Raw genomic sequence first — 23,750 nt, forward strand, 5'->3', positions numbered from 1 at the left:
AATAGTTCAAAACAATGTTTTAAAAGCTTTGACAAATTCAGTGGTACCTTCCCAAGTTCCCAGTTGCACAAATAGTTCAAAATAATGTTTTAAAAGATTCGATAAATTCAGTGGTACCTTTTTAGGTTCCAAGGTGCACCAACAGTTCAAAATAATGTTTTAAAAAATTTGACAAATTCTATAGCACCTTCCCAAGTTCCCAGGTGCACCAATAGTTCAAAATAATTTTTGATAAACTGACAAATTCAATTGCACCTTCTAAAGTTCCCAAGTTCCCAACAGTTTCTCAGTACATAAGAAAGAAATCTACCAATCAGGCACCACCTTTCAGACTAGGCAAACCAGAGATTTGATAAAAAATAATTCAGACAATTCTGAATCCCTCTTAAAACAGAGACTGGGGACTTGACCACTCCGAAGCCTGAAACCACAACTAAGAAAGGTCCAACTGCGATGCCTACAGTCAGTGGTGGTGGCGGCGTAGGACAAGCGGCACCAGGAGAGTAAATAATGACGGTTTTATATTCTAGGCTCATGATTTAACACATACGAGTACTAATGGTTCATGGAGTTTTATGACCATGTTTAGAATTTCACGATAATGTATATATACAGTGAAACCTCGACTTCCAGGCTGTCTTCTGCCCCTACCTGACAGGCATGTGAACTGCGTAACATTGTACCAAATATCCAACAAAGAACAACTGTAGATTTAGTTTACTGTCAGTATTTGAACTGTCATATACAGGCCATTACTCCCAGATTAAATCTATACTGAAGTGCTGATCTCAGGAGCAGTCATTCAAAGCAAGTTTATCATTGGCTCATATTCTTGGAGTTCGTTAAACTAAATCTATACTTTCTTTATCACTGCCTAAAATTCTTATAGAAAGGCAATCATTTACCAAAAAAATTGTATAAACAATATTCTTAAACACACTCCTTAAATTTATCCTCTGAAGACCCTTGGAAGGTTATGTTTCAACATTCATGCGTAATACAGTTATATTTATTGAAAATCTTGCAAAATTTTTCAGTAAATATAGCAAATCTTGATTTGAATTCACCCAACTGTAATGTTTTACTCAACCTCAACATTTTCTTATTTTATTTCTCCTTAATCCAATTTCAGTAGTGCCTTTGGAGCGATATCCGGACCTTGCTTTATCCAGTGTCCAGCAAAACCAGCCGAGGAGAATTGTACCGAATATTATGATGGTTGCTGTACGAGATATATCTGTGGGAATCTTTCAAGGTGATTATTGAACTTTGATATCTGATTTTAGCTAAATGTTTGGATTATTAACTGTTTTGCTAAGCATACTCTAACACTGTTAAGTCACATTGAATTGTTTTGTCTGATTCAGCAGCTGAAAGGGTTGAAGATGACAATGAATGTATATAGATTTTTTGCAGGCCTTTCTACATCAGGTCGAACGAAAGTTGAGCTCACAGCTGTGAGGTAGAAAAACATAATCCATATGTCTACCAACAGGAACTGCCGAGAAGGTGACGTTGTGTTTGAAATTGGCCAGTCATATGAGCCTAAGAAGTGCTACACTTGCTATTGTTCGTATTCGGAACAGGGCGCAGTTTCTAGCTGCTACGAGTCTACCTACTGCTCAGGAGCACCGCACAAGGACTGTGTGTCGCTCGGCAAACCGCAGGATAAATGCTGCGAAGAGTTCGACTGCGCTAAGTAAGTCCGGCAGGAGTACCTAATTTACTATCATCGTCTGCACGAACATTACGTTGTCCAAATGGCTTCTGAAATCCCTTCATTCATGTCCTTCCTGTTCATTATCTTCTGCAGACCTAAACTCTTCTCTAGCCTCATGTCATTCAGTGAGCTCTGGGTCTTCTAACTTTCTGGCATCTGCATGCTACATACCATCATTTTCTAATTCCACCACAGCTTCTAATTCTTTTTTCTCTTTGAAGCACGACCTGTAAGCTAGATGGCACCTACTATGCCATTAATGAGGTGTGGACAGCCATAAGAGACCCTTGTAAGAACTGCACGTGCACGAAGAAAGGGAACAACCCTCCTGAGGCGGTCTGCAAAACGCTTGTCTGTAAGGATCCACCGCCAGGCTGCCGCCCGCTCAAGTATGCTGACGAGTGCTGTCCTCACGATTGGGACTGCACTAAGTAAGTTGTCGTTTTGGAGTTGGTTAAGTTTGGCTGTAAGGGGTCCTCATGGTACATGAGCAAATATGTTGTTGGATGGTAAATGAAAGACTGGGTGTACATTAAATTGTGTTTGAGAGGAATAAGACTCTTGTCCTAGTTTCAGTGACCTTGACAAGTACTGCATCTATGATTACGAATCCATAATTAACTTGTGATTTGGTAATAAGCATGGCATTGTCAGCAATGACTTTAGGTTAAGACCAATTTTCAATACCACCTACCTACAAATTTATTGGTTTTGGGGTATTTAGCTTTTTAGAAGTTTTTTGTAGCCTTTACAATTATATAACTTTCTCAGCTGTGCTATATAAACAATAGTTTCAAGAATGATTGTTAGGTAGATATATGTCAGTGGTTAGTCTCCACTTCTTGTTTGTCTTTAAAACTTATGTCTTATGGCATGAGTTTTTGGTTCCTCAATATTATCTGCTACTTCTTAATTAGAAATATCATTCATTTTCAGCGATTACCTCATCACAACAGCGAGGAAGTATGTGAGAGGACACAAGGTTCCTCTTTGTGTTTTTGGTACCTCACAGAATGAGCCTGTCGACCTGACATTCCTGCTTTCAGACAAATCACAGAAGTCTTCATCAGTCAAGGTCCAGGGGACAAGTAAGTGGGGAACTATGTACTGATTTTTCTTTAGAAATTGTTATTTGTTTTGTGATTTAATCACAAAGAATCTTTATAAATGTCATGAACTGTCTTTTGATAGGTCTCCAAAGGCTTTATGTCTGTAGGTGAATTCTACCCTAGTGCTATTCTCCCTGCACATGAATACATTTTTATTTATATATTGATTTATTAATTTATTTTTTCCTTTCCATAAGTGAGATCTCTTCTTTCTATATTACCCTTTAACTTCTTTTTCTTCCTATTGAAATTCTAGAAGCTTAAAAAGAATATAGTGCTCAAGTCAATGGCCCCTTTGGTGAGCTTGTTTCATATGAATAGGGTTCATCATCTTCTGAATAATGATAATAATAATAATAATAATATGAACCTTTCAATTGTTCTGTTTTACAGTGGCCAATGGCTACTCTTGTGGCGAGCTGGAAGTTCCGAGCACCTTGGCTAAATCTGCCATCCTGAACGTAACAGGCACAGTCGGGCAGACGAAAGTCCGGCAACAGCACCAGATTTTGACCGTTGGAATTTCCAGGACCTTTGTCCAAACTGACAAGTACCTCTACCTTCCGGGCCAGCTGGTACAGTTTCGAATCCTGACCATGACTGGAAGTCAAGGCTCTGTTTCATTCGAACCAGTTGACAGCATCTGGATTCAGTCTCCAACTGGCAACCGTTTGGCCCAGTGGACGAAAGTGGCCAATCCAGATGGGCTCTTGCAGCTCAGCTTCCAATTGGCTGATGAAGTGGAGGAGGTTTGTTTTTGGAAACTGTTCTTCCTGGGACGATTTCCATTTGATCACTCTATGTCTGTTGTTTATTTCAACTGCAGGTAATCACTGGATGCACTGTATCTTAGGAAAACTATGACAGCCATGAATTTGTTTCAACATGTCAAGACCTCTTCGTGGAGAGATTTTGAAAATTTAATTACTGTATATCATCTGCCCAAGAAACTTTGGAGTTGGCAAAAACAAATGATTTTGAAACAATTTTCTGTCCTGTTTGATAATAAACTGTAGCTTGCCATAAGCTTAAATCCAACTGTGGGGATTAAATTTCTTTACTAATATTTTCAACCTTTCCAGGGTGAATATGAAATCAAAGTAAATGCTACAGGGTTGGTGGAGGTGACTTCTCAAACGTTCAAAGTCAAGCCCTACGTACTGCCGAGGTTTACCGTAACTCTTGACACACCAAGTTCTGTGTTGGCTACTGCAACCGAGATCCCATTCACCGTTTGCGCAAAGTATGGAATGTCAAAGTTGTACTTGAAAAAGAAGGTGCTGCAATGTTTTATGTGATAAGACAATGTAGATATACATAGGTAACACAGGTTATAAACCTTAACAAAAGAGTATAAGGGCATAACAATGTAGTCACAGTGAAGACCAAAACTATGGTCCCTAAATGGGACGTGGAAAGAGGCATACAGAGTAATAGGGAATTGGTTTGGGGCAGGTTGGGGGTTTATGCAGGCATACAGAGTAATAGGGAATTGGTTTGGGGCAGGTTGGGGGTTTATGCAGGACTAGTGCAGTTCACTGACCCAAGAAAACAGCTGATCAATAACTGCTTTTGAGATTAAGCACTCTACTTCTTCACCTTCTTGATAAAACTGAACGGTCGTCAGTTACATCACTGACGAACACAGAACCGTCCTAGTGTCTGTGGGAGTATGCATAGTTTCTTGACTCTTATAACATTTCTCCTTAGGAATTTACCTGCTATTCCCTCCAGGTACACATTTGGCGAACCTGTCAAAGGGGCAGCAACTGTCAACGTGACAATGATGAGATATATTGGCGAGGATAAAGGCTTTTCTGCGTCCAAACCGGTGAGTTTTATATTTTTAGAAACTTGCAGCAGTAAAGTAGAAGCGTTGTAGATATATATAAGTGGAATATAAATAAATGTTTAGACTTGTTAAAATAATCAAGCTGCTTATTAAGCAGTGCTCTTTGAGAGCTAATATGTATGACTGTTTGATAATTTATAAGATTTTATAATTCAAAGTGTTTATCTGTTATGTCCTGAGTCCTCTGAAGATACAAAATTTTATTCATTTAATGTCAGAATTCTACATTTAGTCAACAGCTTTTCAAATTGCTAGTCTGTTCACTCATACCTGACCCAAGCTAAACTTAGCTCCTAAAATTAATGTACTCTTTATCTCTGACCACTCTGAAGACTGTGTGGTCCTGAGCATCCATTCTCATCTACTTCTGTTTTTTTATTTCTCTTTCTATCTCTGTGTCACACCCAGGACGTCAATGGCTGTTGGGAGAGCAAGATTCAGCTGACAAATCTGAACAGTAACTTCTACGTTTTTAATTTACTGGCAAAAGCCACATTCGTCGAGGAGGGTACGCAGGCCGAAGTGAACGCTAGCACGACGATTGGTATCATTTACAACATCTATTCTTTCGAAAGACTTTCACCCCAGAAGTATTACAGGGATGGGATTCCTTATCCTTTCAAGGTAGGAATAAGTGAAGAATCTCTTCTTCTGCCAAAAGGTGGAAGGAGGTTACTTCTTTATTAGTTGTAATTTGTGTGCATGTTTGTGCTAGAGTTACCCGGACTTATCCTTTTAAGGAAAGGTTGAATGGAGACTCTTCTTCTGTCAAAAGTTGGAAGGAGTTTACGTCTTTCTTCGCAGCAATTTGCGCATGTGTGTTTGTGCGCGAGTTACCTGTACGTCTTGAGGTGTCAACAGAATTTGATGAACTTGGCGGACATATTCCCTTTGTCTCCTTCTGAATATGATTATATTTTCTAGTAGAAATCAAGCTTGGGTTGATGATTATTTATCTCACAGAAGCCATACAGGTCCTGATATATATCAAGGGAAAATAAAGTCTTCAGGTTCTGAATATGGATGGATTAGGATGTGTTTGAGATGAATGTTACATAATTTGACGAGTCCAAATTGAAGGGGCAGGTCATCTATATGTGATTATATCTGCATATAGTTCAGGAATAAAAACAGAATGTCTAAACCAAAATGATTTTGTGAAAGGCTAAACCTCTACCATATTCCAAGTCTGAAAGCTGAATGGTGCATAACTTGAAGAGCCGTAATTGAAAGGACAGGCTATCAACAGTATATGTGATTATATCTGCATGTGGTCCAGGAATAAAAAAGTGTAAAAATGAACCAAAATGATCTTGTGAAAGGCTCACTCCATGCTGTCTTTTAAGTCTGAAATTTTATATGGACAGTTAAAAGTGACAAGAGAAGATGGGAAACCAATCAAAGGCAGAGTGATGTCTGTCTGTGCTGGAAGTGCCTGCAAGAATATTACTCTGGATGACACTGGAATCATTGATGTTCTCGTTCCTTCCAATGTCTTGAGAGACAATAAGCAGATCGTGGTAAGTACGTGCAGCAGATTTTTTAATTATTTGAGTGCCTAACTAAATACTGTTTCAATTATAATCACTACCAGTTGATTTTCTCCCATTTTTCTGGCTGTGATGGGAAAATATGTTTCATGCTTTGTCTGAAAAAGATTCTAAATGCATTTGGCTATTTCTGGGTGCTTTTTGTTGGACATAGAAGGTTAGAGAAGATATCTACTCACCTGGTTTGCATAGTTCTTGAATGAAATTAACTTCTTGGGAGACATTCCTCAGATAGGCCAGAAATGAGTTGGTTAAATAATCTCTCTTTTGGTTAAGTCACCCATTTCTGGAAGAGAAGAAGAAAAGATCTCAGTTAATTAGTGTGCTTTTCATGAGAGCCTAGGAGATCTGAAAAAAGAAGACAGTCCAGTCATTAGGTATAAACAAGGAAATCTTTGAAGGTTAGTCAGACAGTTAAATAATAATGTCCTACGTAAAGCCCATAACTTTATGAAAAGCAGAGTTACAGAGTTAGCTAACTGAATTTTTAAGCTCTGTAGACGATACTGGCCTAACTGATAAGTGCAACTCCTCTTGGTGAAGTGAGTTACGTAAAAGAGTGCCTCTCTCAGAGTGGGTCTCTTGATTGATGAAACTCAGTGGGTAGAGCATGAGAGTTCTGGAAAAGTGAATGAACATCTAAAATCTGTCAATCAGAGCCAAAGAACTTGCAAAAGCAGTTGGTCCAACCTCAAATACACCAGATTCACTTTCATTTCTTCATCAGGTGAAACCAACCGAGCCTGAGCGAGAGAACGGACCGCTGGGTTACCTCTATTCATCAAGCTTTTATGACGGGCCTATGTCTTATTACTCTCCCACACGCTCCAGTCTCCAAATCGAGATGCCCTCGGAGGCCTTGAAATGTGATGCTCAAAACGGGGCTATTGACGTCCCTGTATTCTTTGTCAGCAATGGGACTTCCAAAGCACTGATGAGAACACAGGTACGTAGCGTGCTCCTGAGTGACTTATTCTTTGCTACAGTAGTTGAGTGCTTGAACAGTGGTCCTAGACTAATAGGGCATGTGGTGCAGATGCCAATATCTACTGCTAATCTCTCATGCCATTACAATAAGTGCTTGAACAGTGGTCTTAGACTAATAGGGCTTGTGGTGCAGATGCCAACATCTACTGGCAACCTCTCATGGTCCTACACTAACTCAAACGTGTCTCCCTGCTCAACTCTCTCAGCTGGTGTCAGCAGACCAGGTCCTGTGGACTGAAGTCAAGGAATACGACCTCACAGCCTCCCCTCTGCCTATAGACCAGTCGAAACTCATTAAACCAGAGGGCAGCATTGACGCTGGGCTTGTCAGGGGGAGTTTTGTCGTCAAGGTTCCTGTGAAAACCAGCCCCTTGTCTGACCTCAAAGTGAGTGAAGAGTATCTAGCTTACGGAATGTTGTACGTTGTGTATTGTTCACTTATTTGATAAACGGGACAAATATAGGGTAAAATCCACTCCAGAGCTGATTGTCAGAGGGGCCCCATCTGAGTCCTAAGTTGTGTTGTAGGCTTGATTAAATTCCCACCCTTGCTGGATACCTTGGCTTTCAAATTCTTGAACCAGGCGTGAGGACAGAACAATTTAACTACAATTCAAGATCAGAGTTGGAGACGGCTGATGTTCTGACCAAAACTCACTTCAAAGTTGACTGTAAAGAGGCCCCACCTGAGTCCCAAATCATGTTGTAGTTTTGATGTAGTTCTCAGCCTTAGTGAATACCTTGCTGTCAGTTTTTCGAATCATAGGGACCAAGAACTATTCCCAAAGCATAAATCTATTGCACCACCTTAACTCAGGTACTGATGTGGTACGTGAGGGACGATGGAGAAGTCGTCTCGACGTCTGGAGAAGTGAAAGCCGAACAGTGTCTCAACAACCCCACCACTCTGGCCTTTTCGTCCCCCAAGGCGACTCCTGAGCCAAAGGATCCTGTGACATTGACCCTTTCTGCCACCCCCAAGTCTGTCTGTGGTATTGGTGAGTTGATCAGATAATCATTTTGTAATTCTACTTCTGATACAGACTGGCTGGTAAAATGACTTCACTTTCTAGATCAGGAGATTGGTAAGGTATCCATTCCTACTTATACCAAACATCTTATTGACAGGCCCTCAGTCACTACCTCAAGCTTTTGAGAAAAATGAAGCCTCTTCATGATAATCAAGCTATACCAAATGAATCTTATGAATTGCTCACTTTCAAATGCTAAGGAGAGCCTCACATTAAACTGAGTGAGCAGAACTGTTGTCTACTTTCATGATTTTTAGAAGAGATTCATATTAGTCTCAGCCAAAGTATTATTCAATTTACATACGTTTTCAGGCACCTCAGATTAAAATACACCGAGGTATTGTTATTTATTTATTTATATAAATGCTGAAACGAGCCTCACTTGAAAACAAATCTCATTCCAGGTGTGGTTGACAGAAGCGTGGAAATTTTGTCCAGAGATCAGCCTGACAGGCTGACAAACTCTGCCATTTTTGGAGTTCTGGCCCAGGCCAAGATATCCACCTACGAAAATATGCAAATCAACACGCAAGAGTATTGCTATGGAACTAACAACTATGGAAACGTTGGTGAGTAAAATGTTAAATTTGATGGAGTGAAATGTTGAAACTTTTAAACTGGAGTGAAATGATGAAAGGTATCAACTTAGTCAAAGTTAAATTTTTGTATAGGTGTCTCACTGATTAGTCAGTACAGGTCAAGGAGAAGCTTTCAGTTTAAGTTAGGTTAGGTTAGGTTAAGTTAAGTTAAATCTATCATAGTGGTCTATTTATGGCTATGAATACTTACTTTTATCATTATAATCTTCATTTTAGTATATATATATATATATATATATATATATATATATATATATATATATATATATATATATATATATATATATTAACAAGTTATCATGAAACCATATATTATCAATAATATTTTATCTGTTATCATTACCTTTTATCTATGCCATTAACAAACCATTGTATGTTCAGTGAAAATTCGACAGGTGGGTCTGCCCCCACCTAACAAATTCTTAATTTGCCTTTATTCAAAGACCCAATGCTATTATTTATTGATAAAATAAATTCCATACTTAAATGACTGAAACATTTAGCTATTAAACAACAAAGTTACTCAGAAGTTGAATATTTCCTGATTTTTGTACATCCAGACGCACCATATGAATACACACTTGTCATGAATCTGATATTAATATTTATAATGACTATAATGAATGGATAAATGATGTTTATGAATCTTAATATAATGATTTTCTGTTCTAAGCTCCTTTGGTTCCAAGATCCGTCATGTATCCATATTACTACAGCTCTGATGTTGATGCCATTCAGGCGTTTGGTGTAAGTAAACTGAGCCTCAGATATACTGTATATATAAATAAATAAATATATATATAAAACATATATATAAAACTCTATCACTTCCAAATACAATTAATAACAGGACCTCATTCAAAAAGACTGGTATCTAGCAGAGATTTTTATTAAAGGAAAAAAAGTCAGGTTTTCCAGGACTTTCTGTCCCCATCGTCTGGTACCATCCTGTTTAAATGTCTTGTTATTGAATTTATGTATATATATATATATATATGTATATATATAATCAGTCACTTGATTACCCATTCCAGTTATGTTCTGAATCCAAAATAGATATAATTTTCAAATCTTTTAAAAATATTATAGTGTCAGTTTTTTTTGGGTTTGTAATAATATACTTCATAACTTCTGTACATTATGGACTTACTACCTGTCTATTTATGGACTTAATTCCCTGTCTATCTGACAGGACACTGGGTTACTCGTCTTGACAGATCTGACGGTGGAGACTAGACCTTGTCGATCTTACAGTTTTGGAGGAGGTAATATTAAAATTCTTTTTTACTTTTCTATTTCTTGGACATCCATTGTTCTCAGACGTCTTGGCTGAGACAGTTTCTGAGACAATGTGTCTCAGATATGATGGGAAGGGTTAACTGACATTTACAAATGGCTTTCATGCAAGAAATGAATATTCTAAAATCTTGATGTTCATAATTCATTTTCTGTAAATAGTAAGGAATAACAATAATTCTCTACAGCTTTCTTGAAGAGTCTACACAGCAGAATATCAACTACCCTTTGTTGATAGAGGTTTCAGACTCCTGACACTCTTCTTCTTCTGCAGTTCTCCCAACCAGAAATCTCACTGATGTTTCTTTCCAGACTACGGTTCATATTTTAACGGCTTTCGTCCGCCAGGTATTGCTGCCGCTGGTGGTCCTCTTGGTGCTCCTGACGCTCCTGGTGGTCCTCCTCCTGGTGCTGCTGGTGGTGCAATTGCAGCTACTGAAAGTGGATCTCAGGCCACCGACGCAGCGGGCAACATAGTTGACGCTGGTGGAGAATCAAGGGATTACTTCCCAGAAACCTGGTTGTGGCAGATGGTGGTCGTAGGGTGAGTGATAATGGCTGAAAAATAGACACTCTTTACTCTCTCACTGATGTTTTTCCTTGTGTCTCCAGGCTGCCTGTGTTGAAGGGAAAAGTAGACACTCTCTGTACTTCTACTGTTGTTTTTCCTTGAGCCAAAAGGCTGCCTGTGTTGATGGGAAAAGTTGACACTCTCTGAACCTGCACTGTTGTTTTTCCTTGAGTTTTCAGGCTGCCTGTGTTGAAGAGAAAAGTTGACACTCCCTGAACCTGTACTGTTGTTTTTCCTTGAGTTTTCAGACTGCCTGTGTTGAAGAGGAAATTTGACACTCTCTGAACCTGCACTGTTGTTTTTCCTTGAGTTTTCAGGCTGCCTGTGTTGAAGAGAAAAGTTGACACTCTCTGAACCTGTACTGTTGTTTCTTCCTTGAGTTTTCAGGTTGCCTGTGTTGAAGAGACCCTGATGTCTATAAGTCTACTATCTTTCATGCTTGTTTGTTTGTTTTATGTCTCTCAGTATCTCTTCCACCTTCCTCTAGAAGCTTAATTATGTCAGTGATATATAGCCTTGCTGGAGTCTCTTCCAGGAGAAATACAGCCTCTTAATCTATCAGTAAATCTAATCATTTAACTTTCTACTCGTCTCTTCCAGGAAAAATATATCCTCTTAATCTATCAGTCTACCAGTAAAAGTAACCACTCCACTTTCCATCACAGTGACGGTGGACAGAGCAAAGAAGACCTGGAGCTACCAGACACCATCACAGAGTGGGTGGGCGAAGCTGTGTGCTCCCATCCAGAAAAAGGCTTAGGCCTAAGCCCCTATGCAACCGTCACCACCTTCACGCCATTTTTCCTGGATCTGACGATGCCTGCAATTTCCAGAAGAGGAGAAAACGTTCCAGTGAAGGTCTCGCTCTTCAATTACCAGAATGAGACTTTGCCAGTAAGTTTCCAGGGGGTTTCCAGTTCAAAATTGACTGGAAGGTTAGTTCAGGTTGTTTTTCCAGTTCAGAATTGACTGGAAGGTTAGCCTACCTTGTCTTCAAGTCCAAAATTGACTGGAAGGTTAGCCTACGTTACCTTCCAGTTCTAAATTAACTGTTAGATTAGCCTAGGCTGTCTTCCAGTCCTTGTTTACTAAACATAGGGTTTTCTAGTTGAATTCTGAGTATTTTCCAGTCCTTCATTGACAACAAGATTAGTTACTTTCAACAGGACATCGCAGTCTTAAATAACAGACAAGAAAAATCTGTGGAGTCTTCTAGTCTTCACAGACTGTAGATAACACTACCAGAAAGTCCTGGAATCTTAGATTGATAGTAATTGGTGTAAAAGGTATTCCAGTCACTGGGTAAACTGAACGTAGGCCTAAGATGATTTACTGAACATGCTGTGTTAGTCATTAGTGAACCAGATCTCTGGTGTTCTCTAGGACACAGAACTGTCTCCTGAAGGATTCTTTGAGGTAAGGAGCCATGGATAAATGCTATATGATGACGCCTTTGAGACCACAGGATTCTCACGCCCTTTCTTAAGCCCTGCCTGAGCATTTCTGTCTCACCACAGGTAACAGTTACTCTCCAAGACAGCAGCAACTACACGGCTTCAACCAAGTCAGCTGACCTCTGCGTTAAGACCAACGACAAGGGGGTGGCGGAGTTTATCGTAACGCCTTCTGCAGTAGGAGATGTCAATCTCACTTTCACGGCTGCCGTGAACAGGCTGAACACTCAGTGCAGTAGTACCACGACCTTGGTGAAGAGGTCAGTTCTTTCATCAGTTCTACAAAGAAGAAGAAGAAGCATATTAGCAGGAGCAGTTGTTAGACTTAGGATTATGAGTGTAATCAGTGTAATCATATGGGCCTTGTTGAGACTAGGTTGCTGTCTTCAAGTTTAGGAAACAAAGATGTTTCTCAACTTGTCACGATAGGTTATAACTATCCTACTTAGGCCTAGCTAGATCATTTTTACGCACCTATGGATAAAATATTATGCGTCTAGTGTCTTCTTAAGTGTCGCGAAAGGTTAACTAGCCCACTAGACCTAGCTAGATCACTAGCACACTTACGCCTAGATCACTAGCCCACTTAGGCCTATCCGGATCATTTTGACGTGTCTATAGATAAACAAATATTGCATCTGATGTCTTAAAACTGAAAGTTACCCTTGTATCTAAGTCTAGAGACTTGAATATATGTTTTTTCTTTCCAGTGACACAGTCATCAAACCCTTGAGAGTGAAATTCGAAGGCGTGACGTTGGAAAGGGTGGAAAGTGATTACTTCTGCTTAGGTAAGAATGTTTACTGTTTATTGGAGAATGTGAATCTCATTTCAGGACACTCATAGATGGCTGACATATGCTTTCATCTAGCCTGGGCTGCATAAGGACACTTGGATACCCTTTAAAGTTTAGTGTTTGACCACAGAAATGATTTCAGTATACCACACAAAGAAAGTTATGTTTCTATGAAGAAACCTTTGCTATGAGGGAAAAATATTCATATATTTTCTTACAACCTCGACAGCTAATGGCCAACCACAGGGTACCCTTGACCCTTGGTCAATCACGACCCCAGGGGGAATTGTCCCAGACTCCCAGAGGATTTTCGTCAGTGCCACGAAAGATATCATGGGACCGACGCTGGAAGTAAGTCTGATTATTATTATTCCTGCTAAATTCTGTCATCTCAGGACTACATATATTTCCAAGTTAATATTTGGCAATATTTGGTCACTGTAAAGGAAACTATTGTGCCGGCTTTATCTGTCCGTCCACACTATATTCTGTCCGCACTATTTTTTATCCCCACTTTTTCTATCCGCCCCAGATCTTAAAAAATCCACTGAGGCTAGAGGGCTGCAAATTGGTATGTTGATCATCCACCCTCCAGTCATCAAACATACCAAATTGCAGCCCTCTAGCCTCAGTAGTTTTTATTTTATTTATGGTTAATGTTAGCCATGATCGTGCATCTGGCAACGATATAGGATAGACCACCACCGACCCGTGGTTAAAGTTTCATGGGCCGCGGGTCATACAGCATTATACCGAGACCACCGAAAGATAGACTCAATATAAAATTAATTCTGTTAAAGAGAATATTATTGTCATCGTTAAAATTATTATTATTATTATTATTATTATTATTATTATTATTATTATTATTATTATTATTATTATTATTATTATTATTATTAATTTATAGTGTAAATCTCACACTGATTCACCATACTCACTTATTATTAGAATTATTATCAATACTATTATTAATTTATCTATTTGTAAACCTAATACAATCTCACCATACTCCTGTCTTACAATACTCGAACTCTCCATTCAACAGAACCTCGCTTCCCATTCACAAACTCACCCACGTCAATACAACCGATTCATTCATAACTCTTTGTTCGCATTCCAGAACTTGGGAAGCCTGATAGCCATGCCCTACGGGTGCGGAGAGCAGAACATGCTTACTTTTACGCCGAATATTTACGTCCTTCGGTACCTGCAGGCCATTGGGCAGCTGACCCCAACGATGGAACAGGATGCCAAGAGATATATGGAGGCTGGTCAGGGACTTTTAAAGTGCTTTTTAAATTTTTTTTCGAGTTTTTCCAACTGCTTCCCGTCCTGTGCTGTCTCAGCTTCTAGTATAGTGGCCTACAGTCACTGTAACAGACGCGGAGATATTATTTAGGACGCTAAATAATATCTACAGGAAAGGGCTGATTTACAGAGAAGCTCATTTGAATTGGGAAACCTGAGCTCTTTGTCTGTCATAGGCCTATAGGCCTAATAAAAGTAGTGTAGTTTTCCTAGAGTTTTTCCTTTCTTCTTGTCCTGTGCTATCTTGTTTCCAGGGAAGCAGAGGCCTACAGTCCCCGTAGAGACGTGAAGTCCCGTCAAAAGAGCGTAGTGTCCAAAATAATATCTACAGTAGAGAGATGATGTTACTCAGAAGCTCATGTGACTGAGCAACATGGGACCATTGTCTATCATAGGCCTATAGGCCTAATAAAAGAAGAAAGAGTGAATGGACCTAAATCTAATAGAGATATTGAGCAAATTGAAGGCCTTGTCTATCACAGGCCTATAGACCTAAGTGAAGTAGGGAAGAATGAATAGGCCTAACTTTAAAAAATAAGATAAAAAATGCTGTGCCACTTTCAATCTTGTTTTGATAGATTTTCTAGCCTTTTATAGACTTTGCCCGTTCGTTAGGACGAAATTCCTACAAATAAACGATCCTAAAACTCCTTTACATTGCAGGATACCAGCGCGAACTGACCTACAAGAGGAAGGACGGGTCCTACAGTGCTTTTGGCCAGAGCGATCCGGAAGGATCTACCCTGTTGACAGCCTTCGTCCTACGGTCCTTCGCCCAAGCTGCTGAGTACATCACTGTAGGTTTTCCTATTAGGTTCCTGTGACTTCTTGTGAAGGATTCCTGTCATTTGCCTTCGCCTGAAGGATTCGTTTGAAGGACTAAAAGTCAAATTTGAATTCCAGGTCGACGAGAATGAGCTGAAAGCAAGCACCGACTGGTTGCTAGGACTCCAGGATAAGGATGGGTGCTTTGCCCTCAAGGGAACCGTTCATCACAAGGATCTCCTGGTAATTTCGAGTTTTATTTTGTGGAAATTGTATGAAAATTGTGGTCCTGGGGCTTTGTAGATTGCATTGCCAAGGAGGTAATTGTTCACCGTAAGATTGTGCAGCTTTTGTATGTAGGAATTCTGGTTAAAAGTGTGCCAATTATGAGCTTGTGTTTCATAGATTGTATTATTTCTAGAGCTAAATATTCACCATGAGATTGTGCAGCTTTTGTATGTAGGAATTCTGGTTAAAAATGTAAATATTATAAGTCTCAGTGCTTCAAAAATTGTATTGCCAAAGAGCTAATTGCTCACCATAAGATTGTGTAGTTTTTGAATGCAGGAACTTAGACAAAAACTATTGTTTTCCATCTTGGTATATGAGATAAGCTTTGACAATTGTTTCTTGCATACTTTTATGGATGCCATTTGAAATATTATTATTATTATTATTATTATTATTATTATTATTATTATTATTATTATTATTATTATTATTATTATTATTATTATTATTATTATTATTATTCAGAAGATGAACCCTACTCACATAGAACAACCCTACCACAAGGACCACTGACTTGAAATTCAAGCTTCCAAAGAATATTAAGGTGTTCATTCGAAATATGCAATAGAATGCAATGGGAAATACAGAAATAAGAGATCATTCATTAGAAAAACCAGATAAATTAACAAATCAATCAACGAATAAATAAAAGTGTAAGTGAATTATTAAATAGGAGAATTGTATTAGGGTAGTTATGCCTACCATCTTGGCTTGAACTTCTGAAGTCTCAGCTGCAAGGAAAGAAATTGTCTCTAGCTGCCACTGAAATACAGCTATTATTTCTTGAGTTGAGCCTCGAAAGGGTATTTGATCTATACCCATATTCCAGGGGGGCATAGACGGCCAATCCCTAGTGCCAATGACAGCCTACGTCCTCATAGCAATGCTGGAATCTGGAAAGGTCCAGAACACCACGGCAGTGACCAACGGCATCAAATGCATCACGGCTACCATCAAAACTGACCCCTACACAAACGCCCTCATAGGCTACGCCCTGGCCCTAGCCTCTGACAGCCGAGCTAAGGGCATCATAGACAAGGCCTACAGTGCCCTGACGACTGACCCTGAAGCCCTGAACCAGCCAACTCTCGTGGAGACGGCTGGGTATACCCTCTTGGGTATGATGAAAGTGGACCAGAATGCTTATGTCGACGAGGCCTCAAAGCTTGCCAAGTTGATATCTAGCAACAGGAATGGCCAGGGAGGTTTTGTGTCAACGCAGGTGAGTATTATTATTATTATTATTATTATTATTATTATTATTATTATTATTATTATTATTATTATTATTATTATTGTTGTTGTTGTTGTTCAGAAGATAAACCATCATTCACATGGAACAAGTCAACCTCACTGGGTCCACTGACTTGAAATTCAAGCTTCCAAAGAATATTACAGTGTTCGTTTGAAAGAAGTTACAGAAGCTAATATGGAATACAGAAAGAAGAGATCAGTTATTAGAAAAAAGATAGATTAATGAATTAATAAATAAATAAATATAAATATAAATAAATCAGGGTAAAAAAATACTGGATTTCAAAGCAGTGAATTGTCTGTGATACTGTAATAGTCAGTGGCTGTTTATGTCTGTAAATATTTACCCGCTTTATTTATTTGGCTTGCATTTTTTCTATCTGTCTTCTTGATTTCACATACAGACATTGTAGTCTGTGAAATTATGCTTCACAATTAGTCAGTTGACCTCTTTTGGCTGTGAACACGAACATTTGTAAATTTTCAATACATGTGACCAGTTGATCAATAATTAGAAAAATGACTATCATTAAAAATAATAACAAAATTTAGAATAAAAATAATAATAAAAAAGTATATGAACTAAATTAATAGATGAATCATAGGTTTATTTAAATTAATAATAATATTTAGAATAAAAGAATAACAAAAAAGTATATGGCCTAAATTAACAGATGAATTAATGGTTTCTTTAAGAGGACTTGTCAAGAGAAATTCTCATAAAATCTTCCCCAGGACACTGTCATAGGCCTACAGTCCTTAGCCACATTCAGCGAGAAATACCCATCACCCAAAGGAACGATGAACCTGGGAGTTAAAGCAGGTAACCAGACACTCTCTTTCACACTGAACGAGGAGAATCGTCTTCTACTGAACACTGAGTACATCACCCAATCCCCACCCTTCAATGTCAGTCGAACAGCCACAGGCGAAGGCTGTGCTTTGGTCATGGTGAGTGTGGAGTTGTTTGTAGAAATGGTTCTATTATTATAATTATTATTATTATTATTATTATTATTATTATTATTATTATTATTATTATTATTATTATTATTATTATTATTTCACAGCTTGTCCAGAGATACAACGTCCCCGAACTGCAAAAGAGCAACGCGTTCAGGCTGTCTGTGACGCCAAGTAAGCTGAGCTGCACAAAATACAACATGAAGATTTGTGCCACTTATCTCCTACCAGATGGCAAATCCAACATGGCGGTCATCGAGGTGGACCTCGAAACTGGATACTCGGCTGTCAAGAACGATCTCCAGAGTTTGGTTGACCAAAATCTCATCAAACGCCAAGAGGTAAGTGTTTTTGGGAAAGGACCTCCAGAGTTTGGTTGGTCAGAAACTCACCAAACGCCATGAGGTATGTGTTTTGAGGAGAAGGACCTCCAGAGTTTGGTTGACCAGGTGGTACTTGGTGTGGATGCAATGACTTAGGTTGTAGTTGGATTGTAGTTGGTAGAACACTCTTGATGATAGAGCACCTGCCAATCTAGTTACTTTCAGTGAACAGACTGATAGTACCCAAGCACAGAAGTAAGAACAAAAACCTCAATTCAGAAGTCTGGAGGAAGCTTCTGGGAGTCAAGAAATGACTGAGACTGTACTTGGTAGATTACTCTTGAGAATAAAAAAATCCTGCACAGCTGATTTCTTTAAGTAAGGAGACTTGGAGCACCCAGGTGCAAAAGAAAGGAGAAAAACCTCTCCTGAGGTGTGGTAGCAGCTAAGGAGAGACAAAAAACCTCATCTTGAAAGTGCAGTAGAAGATTTTGAGAGTAAAATAAAAAAAAAAGCACACCCAACCCCAGTCACTAGAACGAACAAAACCCACTGAACAGAAATCTCACCCACTTCAGGAGAACGATGGAGTGATCTCTCTCTACCTGGATGCCGTGACGTCATCCGAGAAGTGTCTCGTTTTTGGCACCACGACAGAGATGAGAGTAGACAATGCCTCGCCTGGGACAGTTTCTGTTTACGATTACTACGACCCTAAGGAAAAAGTCACTCAGGTGGGTAATTGGTCACCTTTGTTTTTGCAGAGTTGAATTTCACAATGATAGCCTGTCAAAACGAGGTCAGATTGGACCAGAGAATGTTGATAATATAAAAAGATAAATAAATAGATATTCAAGCTAACACACAAGGCCCCAAAGCTATAGAACTTAAGGCTTAGTGTAATGAAAAGTAACATTACTGTAAGGTTAAATATACATCCAGGCTATCTCTAACTACTTCTGGTTTCCCAGGCTACTGTAGGTTAGGTTAGGTGGTTAGGTTAGGTTAGAATGATTTTAAGGAAAAACTACAGTTATTACCATTTTAACTGATTACAATCCCTGGTTTATATATATATATATATATATATATATATATATATATATATATATATATATATATATATATATATATATATATATATATATATATATATATATATATATATATATACTTATGAGTACAGTTCGTGTAACTTAGAGGTTACTAGATAGTTAAAGAAGTTATTGGTCAAAAAACCTTATTGTGAAGTTTAGAATACTTCCTTTCACCACACATTGCAACTTTTTCTTTCCAGCAATACGTGACAGACAGACAAGGATGCTAAAGTGAAGCCCCTGGATGTGCTGGAAGACTCTAGATTTTATCACCTGGTTATCAAGAATCCTGGAAGACTGGAAACTGGAATCGGTTTAATGTAAACTGTTGATGTTAATGTTTGTGTGATTTTACCCAAACTAGATTTGCATATTTTTCATATTTTCTTTAGTAATTTATCCTGATATTGAAAACTGATAACTTAAACAGTTCTGTCAGATAACCTTTCATCTCCATGACTTTATAGATTATAAAAGAGACATTTATATAAAAAAATTGATCAGAAACAGATAAATTTAATTTCAGCTCCACAATTATTGCAAAGCTTCTTCAGTGCTTAACAAACTTAATAATTTATATTGAATTATATGGAAGAATATAATTACCCAGTTACTGTGAGCAGCCATAAATATCAAACATTATTGTAGTTTTGTTTCCTATGAACAAAATTCGAAATAATTATTGTGTGACCAACTCATCTCACTGAATCTATGTCTTCTATGCAGTGTGTTTGTTATATAGTTTTCGTAGAAGTGCACTGTAGATTCTACAATATAACAACTTGCATTTGACAAGTGTTTGACTTCCCTACAAAAGATTGTATTAGGTTTACCTTGTAACAAATGATGTCTGACGTGTTTTCGACATTTTATGAAGAATCTTTTTACCACATAGTTATTCTATTAATATGCATTCCTTAAGTGCTTTTTTCCATACGGAACCGTTTCCAAGACACTTTTCCTATAAATATACTGTCCAATGGCACGTTTGCCTCCATGTTTGTAGGATTAGAAGCAAACATGTGACCACTTTTTACTTTGATGTAGAAGAAAACTGTTGAGGGTATTCTGAACAATTTTGTTACAAGGATCGAAGCAGCAAATATCCCAAAACCAAACTGAATCTATATATATATATATATATATATATATATATATATATATATATATATATATATATATATATATATTATTCTAGAGAAGGAGTGTTTTTATTAGAGAGAGAGAGAGAGAGAGAGAGAGAGAGAGAGAGAGAGAGAATTCTCGTCTATTGAAAGTCCATAATCCATTCTTTTGGAAGGTAATTAAAATAATAATCTAATTATTTATTTCTACCTACTTCCTCTTGTTATTGCTCAATCTTCCTCTGAAACAGATGTTCAAACGGTCAATACGTTCCCTAAACATGTTTCTTTACTCTCTCTCTCTCTCTCTCTCTCTCTCTCTCTCTCTCTCTCTCTCTCTCTCCAAAAAAAAGCATGCCTTCTTTCCTAGAATATAATAATATACATTTGTTTTCAAAAGTCATTTAATACAATTTTGAAAATCTATCTCTCTCTCTCTCTCTCTCTCTCTCTCTCTCTCTCTCTCTCTCTCTCTCTCTCTCTCTCTCTCTCCTAATACAGAATCATTGATAATGTTTTTTTTTGCACAAATGTTACTAATCATCATAATTCTTGTGCTTTACTGAATGTCATGGTTACAGTAATATTGCAACCAACTGCAAATTTTCAAATTACAGTCTAAATTACAGTTTTATGAACCCAAAGCCTAAATTTAATAATAACTGTAATGGTGTCCTGTATTTAGAGCGAATATTCAGTAAGAGAATATTATTATTATTATTATTATTATTATTATTATTATTATTATTATTATTATTATTATTATTATTATTATTATATTTTGCACAATAAAAACATTTATTTTAACTTAACATACAAATTATTTCTGACACTGTTATCCTAAAGAATATCAAAACTCTGTGTCGATATTTTTAGACGTAAGGCTTGCCTATTCTAGCACCCACATCCCTAGAAAAACTTCTATAAATATCCATACCTCCTATAGACCAGAAAGAATTTTTATAGAAGATATTCACTTTCTAACAATGATCAAATCTAAATGATTTCAGACCCCTCTAATCACAAAAAATATTAAAACTGTCCACATTCTTAGGCATAAGCTGTATCTATACCTATTCTTGTACCGAAACCCATAGACAAAGTTCTATAAATACCCATATCTTCTATAGACCAGGCAGCATGAATTTAACTGGGCAGTTAAATGACAAAGGGTTTAGATATGTAGGCTAGTTTCGTGATGCCTGGGCAAGGTATATAGCTTTGGAATCATTGCTGAAAGGACGAATTCTCTCTCTATATAATAGTCTGTTGGTTTCGTCTTACGATGCACACAACAGCTACCATTAGGAGAGTCTCTCTCTCTCTCTCTCTCTCTCTCTCTCTCTCTCTCTCTCTCTCTCTCTCTCTCTCTCTCTCTCTCTCTCTCTCTCTCTCTCTCTCTCTCTCTCTCTCTGCAAGCTGTCCCTGTGTGTACCTATTGACGTATCGTTTACTATTTTCATCACAAATATTTTTCTCCCCACAACCACCTGTAACACACACACACACACACACTCTCTCACTCTCTCTCTCTCTCTCTCTCTCTCTCTCTCTCTCTCTCTCTCTCTCTCTCTCTCTCTACCTATTCACACGCACACCTTACAACTTTTATCACAAACATTCTTTTCCTTTCAACCATCAGTAACTCTCTCTCCCCCCCTCTCTCTCTCTCTCTCTCTCTCTCTCTCTCTCTCTCTCTCTCTCTCTCTCTCTCTCACGAATGGGATCCTAATGATGATAAAAATGGTAATCATATCCGCTCAGACATCATTAGAACACCTAGGTATCGCCCTCACTTTGTCTCGAACTCTCTCTCTCTCTCCCCCCCTGCTCTCACGACTTAAAGATACGGTTTACAGCGTCCCAGGCTGTTTATGGAAAAGGAATAAAGTATATTTATACAGTTACAGGGCATGTGAGCGCTGTTCAGGCGTTGTTTGTGGCTTAGAAATGCTTAGATAAGGCGTACCTCGCATCAAAAGGGGCGCCATAGCGTTGTCTTGTATCTATCTGCTCTCATGGCTTGCAGATAGAGTTTACAGCCTCCCAGGCTGTTTATATAGAAGGAATAAGAATGAATAATGGATAATTATAAATTTATAGGGCATGGGAGACCTGTTTAGGCGTTTTTTGTGGCTTAAAAATGCTTAGATAAGTGCGCGTATCTCGCTTGAAGAGGGACCTTGGGATTTTAACTTAGTCGTACCTTAAAATTAATTCCCATTAATTCCGTTTTCTATGCTAAGGGTAACTTAGCCTAACTGAACGGCGCGCGTTCGGTGACAAATTCTTTGAACAGATGGGATTAATTCCCCGTTTTGGAAACGTTCAGGAGAACAAAACAGGTCGCAATAAACAGCCGCGTGTCATCGACGTTCAGTTTGGCGTAAGTAATCCTCATTGATCGCTATTAAGGGCCACTAATAACCCTATTATTGGGGGCGTCCCTGGACCCATAAAAAGTATAAGGTTTCACGCGGAGGACCCAACCTACCCTCTCTCTCTCTCTCTCTCTCTCTCTCTCTCTCTCTCTCTCTCTCTCTCTCTCTCTCTCTCTCCAGGGGAGCTTAGGAGATCTCCACATCATTAAAAATCGTTTTGGCAATGTCTCCTTACGTGGGAGACAGTCTTCAAGTGAGATAATGATCCTGTTCCGTGTCTCGTGTTGAAAGGTGGATTCGGCGCAAGTAGGATTCGATGCCCCTTTTCCACCTGGGTCCTGCTCCTTCCCAGGACTCACAAGGACTCACAAGGACTCCCCAGGACTCCCCAGGACTCCCCAGGACTCCCCAGGACTCCCCAGGACTCCCCAGGACTCCCCAGGACTCCTCCGAAGGCTGCGGAAAACGAGGCTATTTAGGAAAAGATTTATATCTCTCCTTCTTTCTGAGTTGCAGAGAGAGAGAGAGAGAGAGAGAGAGAGAGAGCGAGGACCTCTATTATTTCACCTCAACCAATATCTACGCATTGTTCAAGCATGTGGTATGGAATTGATACGAGAGAGAGAGAGAGAGAGAGAGAGAGAGAGAGAGAGAGAGAGAGAGAGAGAGAGAGAGAGAGAGAGAGAGAGGATGTTCTCCATTTATCCGTAAGTGGGGTAACGTGAAACTCGACCCTCATTTTTGCGACGCGGATTTGTATTAGCTACTAATATCATTATTATACGTTGCCTCTCTTAATAAGTGGATATTTGGTGGGGGAGTCTGGGCAAGTCTCAAGTCTTATTCTTTTACAAACGAACTTTTTTAATTTTTTCATTTTTCAACATCGACTGAAAAAATTACATTTTGATTTGAATTGATCATAAATATGATTTTTTTATATATTTCTTTTTTTTTATATTGATTGAAAAAATTACATTTTGAGCTGAATTGATCTTAAGTTTTATTTTTTTTCGTTTTTCTATTTTTAATAGTCTGAAAAAATGACATTTTGAGTTGAATTGATCATAGATTTGACTTTTTTTATTTTTCTATTTTTAATATTGTTTGAAAAGGATCATTTGAGTTGAATTGATCACTGATAAGATTTTTTAAATTTTTTCTATTTTTGGTAGTTTGAAAAAATGACATTTTGAATTGAATTTATCATAAATTTAATTTTGTTATTTTTCTATTTTTTTATAGTTTGAAAAAAATGAGATTCTGAGTTGAATTG

At 38.2% G+C, this 23,750-nt stretch overlaps 1 protein-coding gene across 1 annotated transcript; it reads left to right on the top strand.

Moving 5' to 3' along the window:
• The first annotated feature begins 335 nt into the window (after positions 1–335).
• Positions 336–19,761, top strand: LOC136856209 (alpha-2-macroglobulin-like protein 1). Its single transcript, XM_067133912.1, has 29 exons — positions 336–503; positions 1,133–1,255; positions 1,496–1,699; positions 1,942–2,151; positions 2,657–2,808; positions 3,223–3,578; positions 3,912–4,072; positions 4,564–4,660; positions 5,090–5,305; positions 6,049–6,201; positions 6,959–7,177; positions 7,425–7,604; positions 8,036–8,216; positions 8,654–8,818; positions 9,522–9,595; positions 10,041–10,113; positions 10,493–10,688; positions 11,381–11,609; positions 12,233–12,429; positions 12,880–12,959; positions 13,195–13,316; positions 14,089–14,239; positions 14,940–15,073; positions 15,180–15,284; positions 16,162–16,554; positions 17,322–17,537; positions 17,657–17,890; positions 18,451–18,606; positions 19,170–19,761. Exons 1-29 carry the CDS (start codon positions 454–456, stop codon positions 19,197–19,199), a joined length of 4,857 nt encoding a protein of 1,618 aa, XP_066990013.1. The 5' UTR covers positions 336–453; the 3' UTR covers positions 19,200–19,761.
• Positions 19,762–23,750: the final 3,989 nt, after the last annotated feature.

Source organism: Macrobrachium rosenbergii, chromosome 34, assembly GCF_040412425.1.
Source record: "Macrobrachium rosenbergii isolate ZJJX-2024 chromosome 34, ASM4041242v1, whole genome shotgun sequence".
Classification (NCBI taxonomy): domain Eukaryota; kingdom Metazoa; phylum Arthropoda; class Malacostraca; order Decapoda; family Palaemonidae; genus Macrobrachium; species Macrobrachium rosenbergii.

Excerpts from the sequence above, each read along its gene's own strand:
- LOC136856209 (XM_067133912.1), top strand. The coding sequence starts at position 454 with ATGCCTACAGTCAGTGGTGGTGGCGGCGTAGGACAAGCGGCACCAGGA. Across the intron at positions 2,152-2,656 it reads CACGATTGGGACTGCACTAA|CGATTACCTCATCACAACAG; the intron begins GTAAGTTGTCGT and ends ATTCATTTTCAG. Across the intron at positions 4,073-4,563 it reads CCATTCACCGTTTGCGCAAA|GTACACATTTGGCGAACCTG; the intron begins GTATGGAATGTC and ends TATTCCCTCCAG.